The sequence below is a fragment of the Contarinia nasturtii genome, unplaced genomic scaffold (genome assembly GCF_009176525.2).
Source record: "Contarinia nasturtii isolate CC-2019 unplaced genomic scaffold, AAFC_CNas_1.1 Cnas_scaffold_810, whole genome shotgun sequence".
Classification (NCBI taxonomy): Eukaryota; Metazoa; Arthropoda; class Insecta; order Diptera; family Cecidomyiidae; genus Contarinia; species Contarinia nasturtii.
The window spans coordinates 842,771-859,693 of record NW_022198157.1 but is presented as its reverse complement, the minus strand read 5'-3'; the positions used below and the strand labels follow the sequence as shown (position 1 = coordinate 859,693).

The 16,923-nt window shown below is 34.7% G+C and overlaps 1 protein-coding gene across 1 annotated transcript; it reads left to right on the top strand.

Annotated features, from left to right (window-relative positions):
• Positions 1-6,725: 6,725 nt before the first annotated feature.
• Positions 6,726-9,415, top strand: LOC116342015 (mucin-5AC-like). The gene is made up of 7 exons (XM_031769480.1): positions 6,726-6,999; positions 7,146-7,628; positions 7,756-7,925; positions 7,992-8,160; positions 8,234-8,404; positions 8,473-8,692; positions 8,778-9,415. Exons 1-7 carry the CDS (start codon positions 6,952-6,954, stop codon positions 9,185-9,187), a joined length of 1,671 nt encoding a protein of 556 aa, XP_031625340.1. The 5' UTR covers positions 6,726-6,951; the 3' UTR covers positions 9,188-9,415.
• Positions 9,416-16,923: the final 7,508 nt, after the last annotated feature.

The window sequence follows — 16,923 nt, the reverse complement described above, 5'->3', positions numbered from 1 at the left end:
ATTTATTCATCAATATACCTCGAAATATACACATGTACAACATCAAAATGAATAGAACATATTCTTTTGCTCGTTCTTTTATGTTGAACTTTTCCACTCTTTCCTGAGGCAAACAACCGACTGGAAGACTGTTTTTTTTATCTTGTTGTCGTTTTATTATTTTAGATTCAATTATCGACTATTGCTTGTTATTGCCTTTCAACTTCAACACAGAATCTGTAAAAGATTGGCATAAAATCATCATAGATGTCTGTAGGCACGACGAAGACAAAGTATTTATCTTAAGATATTGTCAATTTATCAATAATAAAAACGGCGCAGACAGATTTATTAAACAGGTAAAGTCATTTCATTACCCTTAAATTCATTTAAATTTTTTTTCGCTGTTCAACAAGAATAAAACGAACAAATAAGAAAAAAAAATTTTTTTTTTCAAACGGAAGCTTTCTCAAGCTAAGCAAAAAAAGGTACACAATATTTTTTTGGGTAATTTATTTTATTGGGTGCGACGTTTTTGAATATTGACATAGATCAGGGTTTAACGGGTACATATAAGAATCATTTTTAACATTCAATTGAGGCGAAATTGAATTTGACTTGGCATCAGATTTGTTTCGATCGATATTAAATAATAGATGCTGCCATTAATAGAAAGAGAGTGTATTATAAATTCGAGACAAAATCGATATTGTAAAGTACCAAAGATATGAAAACTGAAATATGTGAAAATTTAAACCTCAATTTCCGCTTTTCCGTTCTCGCTCGTTGTGTACACAATTTCGTTATAGTCACGGCGGGAAAGAAGATGTGTGAAAGAGTGACGGGTAATCATGTCTATTTACCTTAATTGTGACCTAATAAGCTGCGATAATCTTAAGCTCATCACCTTGATGCAGTTTATATATAACATTAATTCAATTTAACGTAATCAACACCCTTCTTGTTTGGAAAATTTTTCCAGACGAAACATGTTTTTGCCATTTCTTTTTCCTTTCTCTCTCCAAATCCATATTGACCTTCTTTGTCATTCATTGTTTGTCCATGTGATAAAATGATGACCATGTTACCATGAAAACGGATTGACATTTTATTTTCTACTTGTCTGTGAGTCTCTAATGATGTGGAATGGCACAACTTTTCTCGGTGAAAAGTTTTCGTTCAAATGAGCAAAAAAAAATTGATGAGAAAAACAACACAAGACGATGATGTGACGACTGGTGGCATTACTTGATTGCTTCAAATGGGTTTGGATTGTTCGTCTGATGGTTCGAAGAGTCGAACTGATGTTTTCGTAAAATATCAAGCAGATCCAAGTGATGCCTTTACGACAACTAGTCAAGTTCATTTTATTTAGTATTTTATGATGACAAACATCTTCGGGCGTATTCATTAAAGACAACAGGTATGCGACATAAACAATACTAGGATAAACAAATTGAGTTGACAACAATTTTGTTTTTATTTGCTATTTTAGTCGAAACGACACACACAGAGAGCGAAACTTTGTCTTTGTGCTCTTTTGTTTTCTCTATATTTTCCCGTTTCGGGTTTAGTATATTATCATCATCATCATTGCCATCATATTTTTGTGTCGTTGATAACGTTGAAATTCTTAAAGCATGTGTTAACATGTCACGAACATGGTTTCGTTCTTTGGCTTTGCAGCGAGACATTCATACACTCTAGTTTGCTTTTAAATTCACTATAATGTTTGCTCTCTCGTTCGCTTACTCATTCGGGATTTTATTCAGTCGTTTGTTCGTCGTTCGGCTTACAAACGAATTGCTACACAAAACATACATGTCATTAAGGAACATTTTCAATTGATGTTGATTCTTGGATTTTCTATTTGGCCGATTCAACGCCGCGTTCCATGGCTGACGCTTTTTGCAAACTCTATGTCACTCCTTTATTTAGATGTACATTTTTTTTATTTGGATTTTGTGTGCAGTGTTTGACTTTTGGGCGATGCGCCCAAGCAAAAAGGGGAGAAAGCTTAACATGCATACGATATACGTGATCCACATATAATTTTTCCATCTTCGACAATCAACAAGGGCATACGCAGCTACAACAACGACAGAGAAAAACTACAAGAAAACGAGAGAAAAAAAAAACGAAAAAGAAAGTAGAAAAAAGTTATTCCATAAAGCTATCAACAACACTCACATACCGGAGAAAAGAGAGAAATGAAAGGGAAAACGAAACAAAATGCGAAAAACAACATCGACGGCTTCATTAATACATCAAGTTTCACTGAGCATTTTGGCCGGGGGATTTTCTTTTTACTTTTCTTTCATCGTATTCCGTCAAAGAATGAAAATACTTTTATGCTGTTGTCGCCTGTTTCCATTGCCCGAGATGCAGGAATGCTTTGTCGCTGCTGTCTCTTACTGTTGCTAGTGTTTGATTTTTTTTTTGTTTTGTTATTCGTCGTTCATCTGAAATTTTTTTTCTCTCTCGTGATTTACTTGCACGCTCTCTCATTGTTCTTGTGACGTTTTTTTTGCTTATTTCCATCCGGTTGTACAGGGTCTCTTTCAACATATAAATGAGCTGTTGATATCGATCGTTGCAAACGACGAGATGAAAATGTACAGTCGACAATGGTTTGGCCATTGTTTTTGTCAGGTCAACGTCACATTGTATGCGGCTCGCAGGATGCCCTACTAATTATTTCGATAGCAATGGGATAATCATTTTTGAAATCGTTGTCGAAATGAACAGACAATAGCAAATAGTTGTTAAGCAATGAGCTTAGCAATCATCATTCATTTAATCAAACACCCATCAAATGGATTTACACTCTTTGTATCTGTCCCTTCACTCCCTCTGTTTTCCGTAATTTTTTTCAATTTTCTACAATACTTGCTCTTTTGCTTTTGATCATGCTATTTTCAGCTGTGCTATTCAATGTGTGATTATTTCTTCGAGACGAAAACGAAAAAAAGAGTCAAGAAAGGGAAAATGGTTAGACGATAAACATGCATGAATAAAAAATTCAATTTTATATTCTTGTAAAATCGATTGGCAAACGTGCATTTAAAACTCACAATTTTCACACTCGTGCATATTGAATGCGATTTGCTGATGCTGCCAACTGGTTTGTAGACGACATATACTCGAAAATGATTTTATGCTATTACATTGGGAATTTCCGATTTTTCCATTTTAAAAATAGAAAAAACGAACAAAAATTGAACATTATTTATATGTGTGTGTTGATTTGTGCATTCGTGAACATTTTTCCATGGTAAATGTAACTTATTTCATTCATATTTACATACCATGGTTTGTGTAGAGATAGATTTGATTTAAAGCAGCAAAAAATATCCAATATAATAATGGAAGTGGTTTCGACGTCAACAATTTTTTTTTATCTACATTGTTGTTGTTGTTGCAGTTACTGCTACTTGACAACTGAAAATCGAACACATAGAAAATTGCAGAGGAGATAAAATATAGCTCAATCATCTGATTGGCAGCGTGACTGCCTATACGACAAAGTTATGAATTCCAATCAGATTTAATGCGTTACTTTTCTTTCTCTCCCATTCTCGTTCTCCCTTTTTTTCTCAATTTTCTCTGCACTTTTTTCTGCCATTCCCTTTTATTTTAACTCAATTCCGTCCCGACCCAAATGAGATGAGATACGAAAAAAAAGAAGTAGAAAATATGTGCTACGATTTGTAACAGTCAATCGCTGCCAATTTACAATATGAGATTTTACATTATGATTAAAATCACAGTCCATTTTGCAACTTCCGAAAGTATTTCTGCATCCATTTTTCGACCATTACCAACAAGTCGTTTAACATAATTTTATGAAGTTGAAAACCGAACATTGTCAGCTACAAAAATGAAACATTGTCTGAGAGTTGTGCATTGTCTGTTGTGAAAAAGCTATTTATCCACACATGCCGCGACACGAAAACTTCGTAGAAATACAGACTAAAAGATAAACTTCGCTGTTGAAAATTGTTGTAAAACAAATTCTCAACCCAATATATAGAAGTATTTTAACTTTCAATAATAAAAACGAGTTTAGATTATTGAAAACTCAAAAAAAATCGATCATTTATATATTGAAAAAAGTATAAATTGTCGGAAAAATTCCTCAAGAACTTGCGTCAAAGTATGAAATTTCAATTTCGAGCAAACAATAACAAAAGTTTTCCACAACATCAATCGCCTTTTTAATATAATATGTGATCAAGATGACGGAACCGCAACACGATACATACAAAATGAAAACGATGACGAAGTCAAACAAATAAAAAAAATATATATATTAATAATATTGTGATAAAAGTTGGCTAAAAAAGAAGGCTGTTTGGTGTTATGTGTATGGCGAGTGTGTGTAGGCATGTTGAGAAACACAAAGTTGTGCTCCGTGACATTGTCAGTTGGGTCGTGTACAGGGGCTGCTGTTTCGGGTATTAAATTGATAAGGCGATGAGTATGACAGTAGCAGGAAAATGGTGGAAATGACGTGATATTGCCCAGATATCAGATGATGAAAAATGTTTTTTTCTCTCTTTGCCTTTTTCACTATACTCTCGTTTTCCGGGGAAAGCTGTAGGCTGCAAAATACATTTTTCGAGCTCTCACTTTTGAAAAGCCAAAAATTTCAATGTGTGCTTAGTGACATTTTCTGCTTATGTTGGCAATCAAGTTTACGTATAGAGTGGATATATATATTTTTTTTTTCGTTGAATAGGAGCAAAAAAACGTGGTTCCGATTTTTTTTGTACTTGTTTCAAAAATGTGTGGCATTTTATTTGATGAGGCAACCCCGAAATCCTATGAACAGAACGTTGACGATGCTTTGTTCATTGTGCAATTTTGATGGATTTTATGTGCCAAAAAGTTTCGTAAAATAATCAAAGAGTAACAATGACATTTTCATCCGGCACAAAGTTTGCAAGCAACCAAGATACTTGCAGACACACACACACAGTGAAAATGAAATACATTGTATAATGTTCGTAATCGATTACTTTGTCAACGTGCAATGCAATCACTTATTCATGTTAACGTGCAAAGTTGCTTAAAACTTGTGGCTTTTGATTTCATTGTCGTCGTTTCAGACCAGCCCGTATTCCAAGTTTTTGGTTTTTTCCCACTTTTCGCCAGTTGAATCGCTTGAGAATTACTCATATCTGATTCTTTAGCAAACTTGTCATGTAGTTACATATCGCTTTTGATGAGAACGATGGACAAACGGAGCAAGAAACATATAAAGAAGAAGCGAAGAAAAAGAGATAAAGATTGAGAGAGAGAGAGAGAGAGAGAGAGAGAGACCAAGAAACAGAGAGGAAGAACAAAAAATGAAACAACGTTCACTACAAGCGGGCGACAATCTGTCCCTTTTAACAAGTTTTGGTCTGTTTTTATCGAAACAATCATATTTCGCAATTTATTGTCCACCATGCTCCGATAACGAAGCGCTGATGAAGTGGTAATAAACGGATATTTAACACTCTGCGTATCATTCGGATGAAGAAACATAAAATCCATAATGCATCATGAGAATTAATGGCATTCGAGTTTGGCTGAGTGTGCTGTTCATTCCATTGAAAAAAACAATATTAAATCCGAGCATTTCATTCGGTCGACAAAACCCTTTTAAGAATTTCACATACGTCCAGTAAAAGATTTAAGTTGAATCTATCGAATGGAAACACACTTGATTTATATAATAATTTTAAATTAAACAATGTCCCAGCAGCAGTCAGCAACATATCCATTATTTCATTCGGCTGCTGATTTTGGTCAAATGGTTTTCCAAACAAAAACCGTTTTGTGTGTGTATTTTTATAATGTGCATGACAGAAAAGAGCCGAACAGCATTGAAAAGATATAAAAAAGGATTATCTTAACAAATGACCGTCCTTTGATAGACCCCATCATTTTATGATGCCAGTTGTGTACACCGACCATTCAAAGAAGACATTTTGGGTGGCTTTGCATCAATCAACAAATTTTGAGGTAAAATATTTATTCGTGCTTAGCTTGAATTCGGGTGGCTTGACAACAGACGACGAGATTTTCGACGAGCAATTCAAATATTTACATTATTGTGTGCACTGCACACTTTGCAGCTCATACACGGCGCTCTTCATGCCAAGTTTCCAAACACAATGCATACAAATCCATACAACACGCTAAACTCTTTTGTTTGGGTAAATGTGAGCGTGTATGTGCGGTTGCTGTCATCCGTGCAGACATGGCAGTGAATAAGCCACCAAATCATTGAACGTCACGAAAACAAAATTTTGTACGATAAATAACTCGATGTCAATCTGAATAATGTAAAATGTATGCAACAAATAGCTATTTTAGTGTCTTGGTCACGATTCGGATGTGAAAAATATGGCAAAAATATTTGTGCGTTTGTTTTATTTCATTCTCGTTCGCTTTGATTTCATACGATGATTGAGAGAGGAATTTTAATAGAACGAAACACAAAACTCATTATACATAAACATTTGGCAGAGTGATTTGCATACAATCGAAAACCGAATGAGACCCGCACACATACAAATGACACTTGTACACAACTGATGAAGTGCGACACATAAAATTGACCGAATGCAGCAAAACAAATGTAATGCAAAGTATGAAACAAAGAAAGAGAGAAAGAAAAAAAAAACACGCATAAATTCCGTTAGAGAGTATCATTATCGAAACTCTTATATTACGATTAGTCAGTATTTTGTCGTCGGTCATGCGTCGGTGAAACATATCTCAGACGAATGAAGAAAAACAAGAATCAGTGAATTATGAATTTCATTTTATGTCGAATCGTTTAGTTTTGTTTAATTTTTGTTGATTATTGTTTGTTTAAAAAGAAAAAAAATATTTGTTGCATATTTTAAACATTCAACCGATTGTATATTTATCCGTTTTGATTGAAGTTTATTGTTTTTGTGTTCTTGTATTTGCACAATGGCGCCCGACATTGAACGGTCTGTAAAAAATTCACCGAAATCCAAGGTAATCTGTCGTTCATTTTTCATGGAATTTTTGCTTTCATATTGATCATGTTGAATTTCAATGAAAAAAATATGTTCTTCATTCTTTCTGGAATAATAAAAAATATCAAACCGTTGTTTTTCGCTCGATCACACACACACACACAGTTGCTGACAATGGATGTTAGAGAATTGACGCTGCTTTTAAAGTCGATTGGATTTCGTTTAGAATCAATTGATTACGATGATGCTCGTTGTTGGCATAAAAAATCAAATGAAAATGGGACTGCATCATCGGCAACAGCAAATTCCGTTCGTACCGATGGTAATGCATCGACTGCTTCTATTGCTGCAACTGACCAGCAGCACTACATCAATGTGGAAATTTCATGCAGTAAATCGAAAATCGTATCGAATTTATCGTTGCGATTCAATGATTGTGAAACAACAACAGCTGCTTCATCGACAACCACAACGCCAACAACAGCCGTCGACACACAAGCACATACAACTCAAGCGCCCGATTCACCATCGAGAATGATTGCATGCTCATGTCCAAAACGTGAAGCAAACGATGAGCAAAATTCATTTTGGGAAGTTCAGAGCAGCGGCTCATTTGTCAACCAAAGACGTTCCATAACTTCATTGATTGTAAGTGTTTGTTTTTTCTCGTTGTCGTTGTCGTTGTCAATTGCACGCGCAAATTTGAAGAAAACCAAACGAGAGAGATAAAAATGAAAGAAAATTACCAAATCGAAATCAATATTTATTCCTTCAGAATCCCGATTCGCAAATTGATCACGATGCATCGTCAAATTTGCTACCGATGTTGTCAACGAAATCAATTGCGCTAACAAATGTTTTGACACAAGTGCTATTGAATCAATATAAGAATAACACACAAGCACTCGATACAAATGATGCTGCAATGGATGTGGATATGAAAAGGTTTGTATGTATATGTTGTGCCAATTTCTAAATTAATTACCATTGTATGTTTCATTTGAAATTTAGCATTCTGCGAACTATCGAGAACACAAACATCTCATCGGTTTTGGCTAATGAAAAGGGTGGTAATGCTGGCAACGACAATGTTGGCAACGGCAGCGGTGATATAAACGTTGATGATTTGAATTTAATTACGCCGATGAGTTCGATGAATGTAACTCCAACTGAATCAGCGGTAATTTTCGTTTACTTTTCATTTAATAGATTTCGTTTCTTCAACTCAAATCAAATTCGATTGTCTTTCAAAGGCTTTAAACAACGATACCGTACCAAAAGTGACTGTCTCAGACCAAACAACAGCATTAAATGAAACTGTAAACACAGAAGCATTTGGCAGTCCAAAGAGCCCATTCACATCGAGTCCGCACAGCAGCGAAAATATCTCCCTGTCATTTGAGCGTGAGGCTAACGTTGTCGATGTGAGTGTTTAAAACTGGTTCATTGAGACGAGAGGGAAAAAAATTGAATTTATTTTTTTATTCTACAGCACTTGATGAAAGCACGTCAATCCATCGATCACGCATTGTTGTCAATGAAATCAAACATCACCAAAAACTTGACACATGATATTACAGCAGCTGAAAATGGTATGATGTCGGTGAAAAAAGCATCATTGTCGAGTGATGGCATTCGCAAGCGTACTATTAGTCAACCACAAGTGTCCCGAATGTTAAATAGTCGAAATACATTGCAAGTCACTGCTAACGGTAACTTAATTATCCAGTTAAAATGTACAAACCAACTTGAATCGAACATTTAACCATATCAAATATTTTTTTGATTTATTTTCAGCACGTCCAGAAGTATTAAATCGTCGTGCAAGCATTGGTGTTAGCCGTTTGTCCACAAAAACCGTCGCATCACCTGCAGTGTCACGATTAAATAGTAGTGCCATGCCCCGTACGACGGCAACACCAGTTGGTGGTGCAGCGGCACTATCAAAAGTTGCATTGGTTCGTAAAACAGCGTCAATTAGTAGCCGTATTAGTAGCATGGCTGCATCAGCCAAAACAACACTTTTATCGGCAACGCCGACAACGACCCCATCAACATCAGTAAAACGCCCAGCGCTAGTTTCACGTCGAACCATAACTACGGCCAAAGTTACAAGTGGTACTCCGTCGATTGCAACCGGAACGGCTCCACGCAAAACAATCACTGCATCCAAATTAGCTGTACCATCGAAAATCGCCAATAAGTGAAGAAAAAATACACTTGGCATATATGACTATTACATGTATTTATACTTATTTTTTTATTGTATTTTGTTTCTAACCATTTATTTATTGTCATCATTTATTGAAATTGTGTCAAGTTCTTTATTTCGAACCAAAAATTTAAACGAAATATTCATATTTGCTCTAAATTAATTCTCAATTTTCTAAAAAAAAAACACAAACACACAAATCTATATTTATTTGCATGGGGCGAATCACGCTAGTAAATACTAGAAAAACTAGTAAATCTAGTGCGAATAATGACGTCACAAACGAAGCCAACTTCACACCAAAGGCCATATAATTTATATGAAAAACTACTGAGAGCCAACTTCACGCACTAGAATTTTCTAGTTTTCTAGTGAAATCTTATTAAAAACTAGATACACTAGAATTTCGTGATTGACCCCATGTTTATTTGAAATTTTAAGCTTGAGATTAAATATTATTCGAAATTGTTATTAAAAAGTGGATTAGATAAAAATGAAAATATATACTCAAACAACAAATTAGAAAATTAATCTTGTACCCGTGTACGGATTTAAATTTAATTTTCATGAACGGTTGATGTCATCGTCGCAAAATTACAACATCGCATCCAAATCAAATATTAATAATGTAATTTAAAAAGAAAATCCATGGAAACATCCTCGACATTTACGCTCTGCTTGGCAATGGAACTTGAAGCACAGACTCACATAGACAATATAAAGAATTGGCCATTGTTGTTGTCTACAATAAACGACTTTTCCGAACGAAGCATAACGGTGCGATGAACGTGGACAAAATTGTTGATTTTTTTTTTAAAGAAAGGGGTTACTCAATCTATTTTCATTTTGAAGATTGTTAAAAAAATCATTTCTCTTACGTTTGATGTGGTGCAGTTAGTGCGCGTGCATATCCGTTGTCCATTACATTATATAAGAAATGCTGCCGTACAAATGGGAATATACAAAATTCAATCTGTGTGTGGTAAATAACAAATAATCGCTTCGTTGAATGTCACCATATACATAAAATACGTTTATTTTATTCGCTTGTGTCGTTCGTTTCGCCACCACATAAAAATATAAAATCTTGCACACCAGCCACTTTCCAACGAAATAAAATCCGAATTGCATGGGTTCCACCACACAAATTTCACGAATTCGGAAGTCAGCCGTCGTTATGCCATTTAATGTATACATTTATTATCTTCCTCGCGCATACAACGGACTCAAGAGGTTGGTGATAGAGAAAATGTCACCTTTTCACTTTTGAGCATCAACGTGAGAGAGAGAGAGAGAGAGAGAGAGAGAGAGAGAGAGAGAGAGAGAGAAGACGAAGAAAATACAATTTTTTATTCGGGCTTTATTATTTCATTTTAATTTCACGATTATCCATGATGGTTGCAGACAACGCAAGCAACAAAGACGGCAATATTATCATAAAATCGGCTTGATGATAACCGAAGCGAACGCTATCTGAGTGGTGAGCGTGTGATTGTGCATCCAGTTTCAAGATCAATCTGGAATGAATCCAATTTAAAGCAAGCGAACCATAAAAATCAAACCAATAAAAATATTTCGATTTTCAACATTTTACGGCGCTCATTCCATGCAACACTTTTTTTATTGCATTGCAAGGGTGTAATCGGTTTAATGTTGCACGATTCGCCGTTTTTTGCGTTTACGTGCAGAAAATCTGCAACGAATGTCAGTTCGTTAATTTCTTTCATTTGCTCTCTCTCTCTCTCTGTCGGTCTCTTTCTCCGGGTCGTTTATTATGAATTTCCAACTCCAGCAATACTTGATAGCAAAGAATGCCTGATGACTTTCTAATTAGTGTCATGCGCTTGACATGCATTGCAGCCACTGCTGCTGCTTCTACTGCACAAAAACTGAAAATTACCGAAATGAAAAATGGAAGACGTTTTTCATTGAGACGCCTGCACCTCAGCATCATGTTTGTAATTAAAAACCATAGAAACAAACAAATGAGCATGATTATTATGAAAGGTTTCTTTGAGACTACATGTACTTGAGTGTATAAAGGTATTGTACACTTCAGCTACTTGAATCGCAGACCGCATCGAATTTACCGAATCGAGTGGTTATTCTTGAAATATTTAATTATATGTAATAACATTATTGTTGATGTTGCCGCGTGTTTTTCTTCATCGGCTTCAATTCAGACGCGTGAGAGGTGAATAGCAATCTCCTGTTTGTGTGTTTAACCTTGTTAAAGTCGTCATATTAAATTCATTTTGGGAGAGTGAGAGAGAAAGAGATTGAGAAAAAAGTATGAGTATAAGAGCGACAGAGAGAGAGGGCGAGAAAAACGAAATTTCCATTTGTGCCTCGTGGCAATATAATTTTTTATTACATTTTATAATCAAGAATGTCCTTATTTTACCGTTGGCACACATTTTTTATTCATATTTGTGAAAAAAAAATGCTTATCACATTTTCCGCCAATTTGACATTGCATGCGAATTAACGCATTCATGTAAGCTTGATAAATAAAACAATGCTCGAAGCGACATTGATACACAGCTTCAATCACACACACTATGCAGGCCAAATGTTTTGTTCACACAATATTATGTGCGACACACAACAGGCCATTCCATTTGAATGGCAAACGATCCCACATATCCAGAGCACCATGTAGCCACAATCGAATGTGTTGACGGCAATTGTTTGCCTTTGTTTCCCGTGACAACAAATGAATGAAATCTTTTTTTCCTCTCCCATTCATCGTCTTCATTATACTCATCATATTTCATGTAATCAAATCACAAGTCCTCCGTGTCTCATATGAGTGGCATAACTTTTTGCACACATTCACAGTGTGTTGAATGTTGCTTTTTAATTTTATCCGCCCCATTGTCGGATATATAAGAATATTGTTCCATCCAAACCAAAATCCCAATTCCGTTTGCAATCTACCAAACGGCGAGAAAAACCTTTCGTCATACACAGATTTCTGACGGAAATATTGCTGTACACTCATTACTTTGTGTGACGGCTCAACACTTTTCAACGTTGGTATGCCTTTTTTTTACTGTGTGTAGCGTATTTAATTTAGCGTTGCTAATTTAATAAACAAATTTTTTTGTCGAGGTTATGCGTGTTTGTGTCAGTATGTGTGAAATGGAGGTTGAGGAAAATTTATATGAAGGCTGATGTAATTTGATAATAAAATCCAGATGATATGCACGTCAATTGTGAAATTTAACAACATTTCGTACATCTGGAGCAAAACACGATGAAAAGTTTAATTCAAAAAATAAGTGCTGTTACACCATCTCTCACACGAGATTTTTAACCGAAAAAGTGCCAGCCAACGAAATTAGGATGCCGCTTTCATATTGTAGCCAAATCAATTGTATGTATATGTCATTGGCATGAAATTTTCAAATTGACGAACACACACACACACACAAAAAGAGTGTTGCAAATTTGCTTGTGGATTTTCTCTCATACACTCTTCCTATATCTCTCTCTCTTTTATCCGCAATTTCACTTTTATTCTTGTGAATAATAAAGAACTCAAAAACAGAACAAATGAAAGAAGCACAAATTTCAAAGGAATATTCATTGTCGTATTCTCGCTCTTCAGAGATTGCTAGAAAAAAGTATGGCTGTTGAATTGGTTGTTTTTATATGCATGGGTGTTTGGCAAGCGTGTGAACATTATTTATGGAACGACTTTTTTTCATAATAAGGTGCTTTAAGTGGAGAAACAGCTTTTGCTCGGTGTTTTTCTTGCTGAAATCAAATGATTGTTGACATTTGTATGGAATTTTGGCACGAGCACACTTCCATTTCATCCAGGAAAAAAAGCATAGCACTTTTTTGGTGATAAAAAAAAGTGTGTGTGATGTGTATGCTAAAATTAGAATGCGACTGTCATCAAAGAAAAATTTCGATGTCGTGTTAGAGGTATTTTGAATGAGTTTTTATGCATTCCATTTACGCGAACTCACATGCACCCATTTTGTGTTATTTTATTTGAATGGTTTTTCTGTCTTTGTGTGTTGTTTTGATGTGATATTTTTCGAATCACATTTCACACTTTGATGTTGCGACAATCGTATTTATGTGTCGACTCTTTGGATTATAAAAAAATACAGCAGACAAGACATATGTTGATGTCAAAATGGATATTTGTTATATTCTGCCAACTTTTATATCTCTATTTTGTCCATCCTAATCGAAATTTCCATAAAAATACCATGGCAAATGCGAAAACTTCGACCATATCTTTCGTGCGACAGACAAATAAACATTTGTTTCTCATTTTACGGCTTTGGAAGCAACAACCACACAAATATAAAACATTCGACTAGCAGACACACTTCTCTGGGGTGAATTTATTTCAACCAGAAGGCTATTAATTGGGTCGGTTGAAATGATATTATTTTCATTAGATCTTTAAATTGGCACCATGCATACGTCCAACATTGTGAACATCTCAAAAGAGTTTAGAGTGAATTTTTCTCGTGCGACAACGACGATGACGTCTTGCTGCTTTTAGTTGATTTTTTCCGTGGAAAATAATTAATTTTCATGGCTGCGCTCGCGCGCGTTGACTTAATCTGGCTAATTCTAATGAATTTATGCATCGGCCATCCTATCTAATGTTACCATATCTGACATTGCAAATAATTTATCATTGCGACACACTTGACTTTCTCTGCGTGTCTTCTTGCTCTCTCTCTCTCTCTTTCTCTATTTATGCAGTAAAAATCTCATTTTTATTCGTTCTATTTGTGCCAACAGCGCAACTTTCATATTATTGCTTTTATCAACTGAAAGTGTTTTCTTGCACGAACGACCGATTTAAAACCGTTTTTTTGGTTTCTTCTATGCTGATGTGATTTTCTTCGATATGGAATGGTTCTATTTTCATGAAGTAAACCGAAGAGAAAAAAACTTAATTGCCACATTTGGCGCGCCTATTTTTTGTTTGTTCAAGCATATGCCATTGTCTCAATGTGTTCCTATTTTCGCTTTTAAGACGGACAAATGTATGTAGGTAAATAAATGAAAATCTGAGATAATGCATTTGTTTATGCTACCATATAAAATAATGAAATTGCTTGCGACATCAATTTCTGTATTAATTTCGGATTATTACTGTCCGAAACCAAACAAAAACAGACATCAAAAACATAAACACAAATGGAATTGAGTCGTATTTATCATACTAAAACGCGGCAAAACACGGTACGAGCTCTCTTTATCGACGCAATAATTGTCGTTCAATTTCCAAAAAATCCAAATATCCGCTGTGTTTACACGAGAAATGATGAGTAATTATGCGATCATCTTGAGAGCAAGTTCACCATTCAATTGCTGTTATTTGTTGATTAAGTAGTCCAATTCTGTCGAAAGTAATACCCACCTACTCACCAGATTGTTCAACAAATTCGCTCTTAAAATCAATACTCTTCAAAATCAGCAAAAGATGTCAGGTACAGATTTTTGAGATGTGTAGATTTAATTAATTGTTCACTGTTGTTGTTTTTTTTTTTAGATTCAATGGATAAATCTTATCAAGAAAAGGAAATGGATCCCTCGCAAAGCCCACATCTTCCATTACAACGATTTTCATCGTCCTTGGTTGAACTCGTGTATATTCGAAATCAAATCGGGCGATTACAACGAATTGAAGCTGATTTAAAAGCTAAATTGGATGCCAAATTGGATAAAGTTCAATATCGATAGCTTTTAAGCTGAATATTTCTTTTGCTAATGAGAATTAACGGTGTGAAAAATCTGTCATAATTTGATTATCAAATAAAGCTGTTTGAAATGTGATTTGTGGCTGACTTTGATTTTTAACAAGCGGCGCCGAAGGCGATAAGACATCCGCTACAAGTGTTTGATATGTATAACACAATGGGCGTTTTATTGCTTGAAGGAACAATGTTATCTATTGTAAAAGACTTTTTAGCATCACAGTGGCGTTTGAACAACATTTTCCTGCAGAAGAACACAAAATTTACTTAGATCCAAATTTGTTTGTTATGCTAATATATCAAACACAGAGAATTTGTAATAAGATTCGTCGTCTGCCAAGTATTCAATTCATGTTGGTCAGCAGAAAAGCAAAAATCTTTTTAATCTATCTATTTCACTCGCTGTTTTCTTTTATTCTCTCAAAGAAAACAAAAAAAAAACCAACAGCGCACATCAATTGACGCTAATCTTGTCTTGAAAGCTATTACTCCAAAAAGTTAAATAAAAGAACAGAAAAAATGGATTTTTGTTACACGATATATTGCGCAACTAAAGTGAAATAATAAACTTTTGTTCTAATTATAATTTGGTACGAAGAAAGCTAATTCATTTTGATTAATTCGATAAGCATATCGCAAACAAAACTGTGTACTCAAACATCAACAACAATAGCAGCATCAGCAATAACGGACCGAAAGTGAAAAAAGGCAAAACTCTGTATCAGACATGTTATAATTTGTGACAGCAAATGTTAAATATCACTATGAATATTAAGCAGACGAAGTTAGTCAGAAGAAAGAAGTGATGCATAATAAGAAATTCATTGTTCAAGCAACTGTCTTGAGTCAATATTTTCTCTGCTAAATATCATACATAATGAGATAACAAAGAAAACTGCTTGTCATAAATATATTTCTTGACTTAGATCATGGTTTCATTGTCGTAGAAACTGTGAAAAATGTTTCGTTCCTTTGTTAGCTTTGGGCAAATCGCGAAAAGTTTTTGGGTAAATAAATTTCATCTAATTGAAAATGAATGTTTAAGATGACGAGCACTGACTGCCATTGTCATTCAATTCCATTAGATTTGAATGAGTTCAAAAACATTTTCCGGAAATCATATCGAGAATGTAAGTTTAAACTAAAAACTTTGAAAATAAAACTAAATTATCTCCAACTATGTTCAAGAAGTTGCTTCGTCACGGATTTATTTCCGTCATTTTGAGCAATTTTAGTTGGTCGTAAAAAAAACTTTTTTTATTACATTCCAAATGAAGACTTTTGCTCGAGTATTATTCACCTTTTACAATGGCATATTATTCCCACTTTCAGCATTGAACATTATCGTTACGTTCATTTTCTTTTGCAGTCAGAAAATAAAACGAATTCACCGAACGATTTTTTTGTTTACGAATTTGACGCAAATAAATTACAATCAGTTTCCAAAAAATGACATGACTCATTGTCAATTTCAATACTCATGTGTAATTTCGTATGTTTCAACAATGAAATAAATACATTTCAATCGAAAATAGAGAGAAAAAAATTACGCCTTAATCGATGATGTTTATTGAAATGAATATAAACATTTTCACATGGCGTACAACTCAAACCAAATCATATTATGTACAATCGATGAACATTATTCATCATCAAACATCGACATTTTTCGCGTGAACAGCAAAAACAGTTGTATTATATACGTTTGCACCACACTTGGTTGCCATAGTCTCATCGCATTTGTACGACAGTCTCGAAGCTTACCACAATCTCTCCGCATTCGCATTTGCTTTTTTTTTTAAATAGCTTTAAAACCGTATTTAACCAAAAAGAACCTTTCGTACAAACCGAGCCTTTGGCATCCATTTATTATTCAAAGTAGTGCTATCTTCAAGGCAAGAATTGTAATCCATCGATTTATTTTGGGAAAATCGAGAAAATGCCGAGTGAGTCCTTTTATGCGAAATTTTATATTGATATTTAAATGAAATTG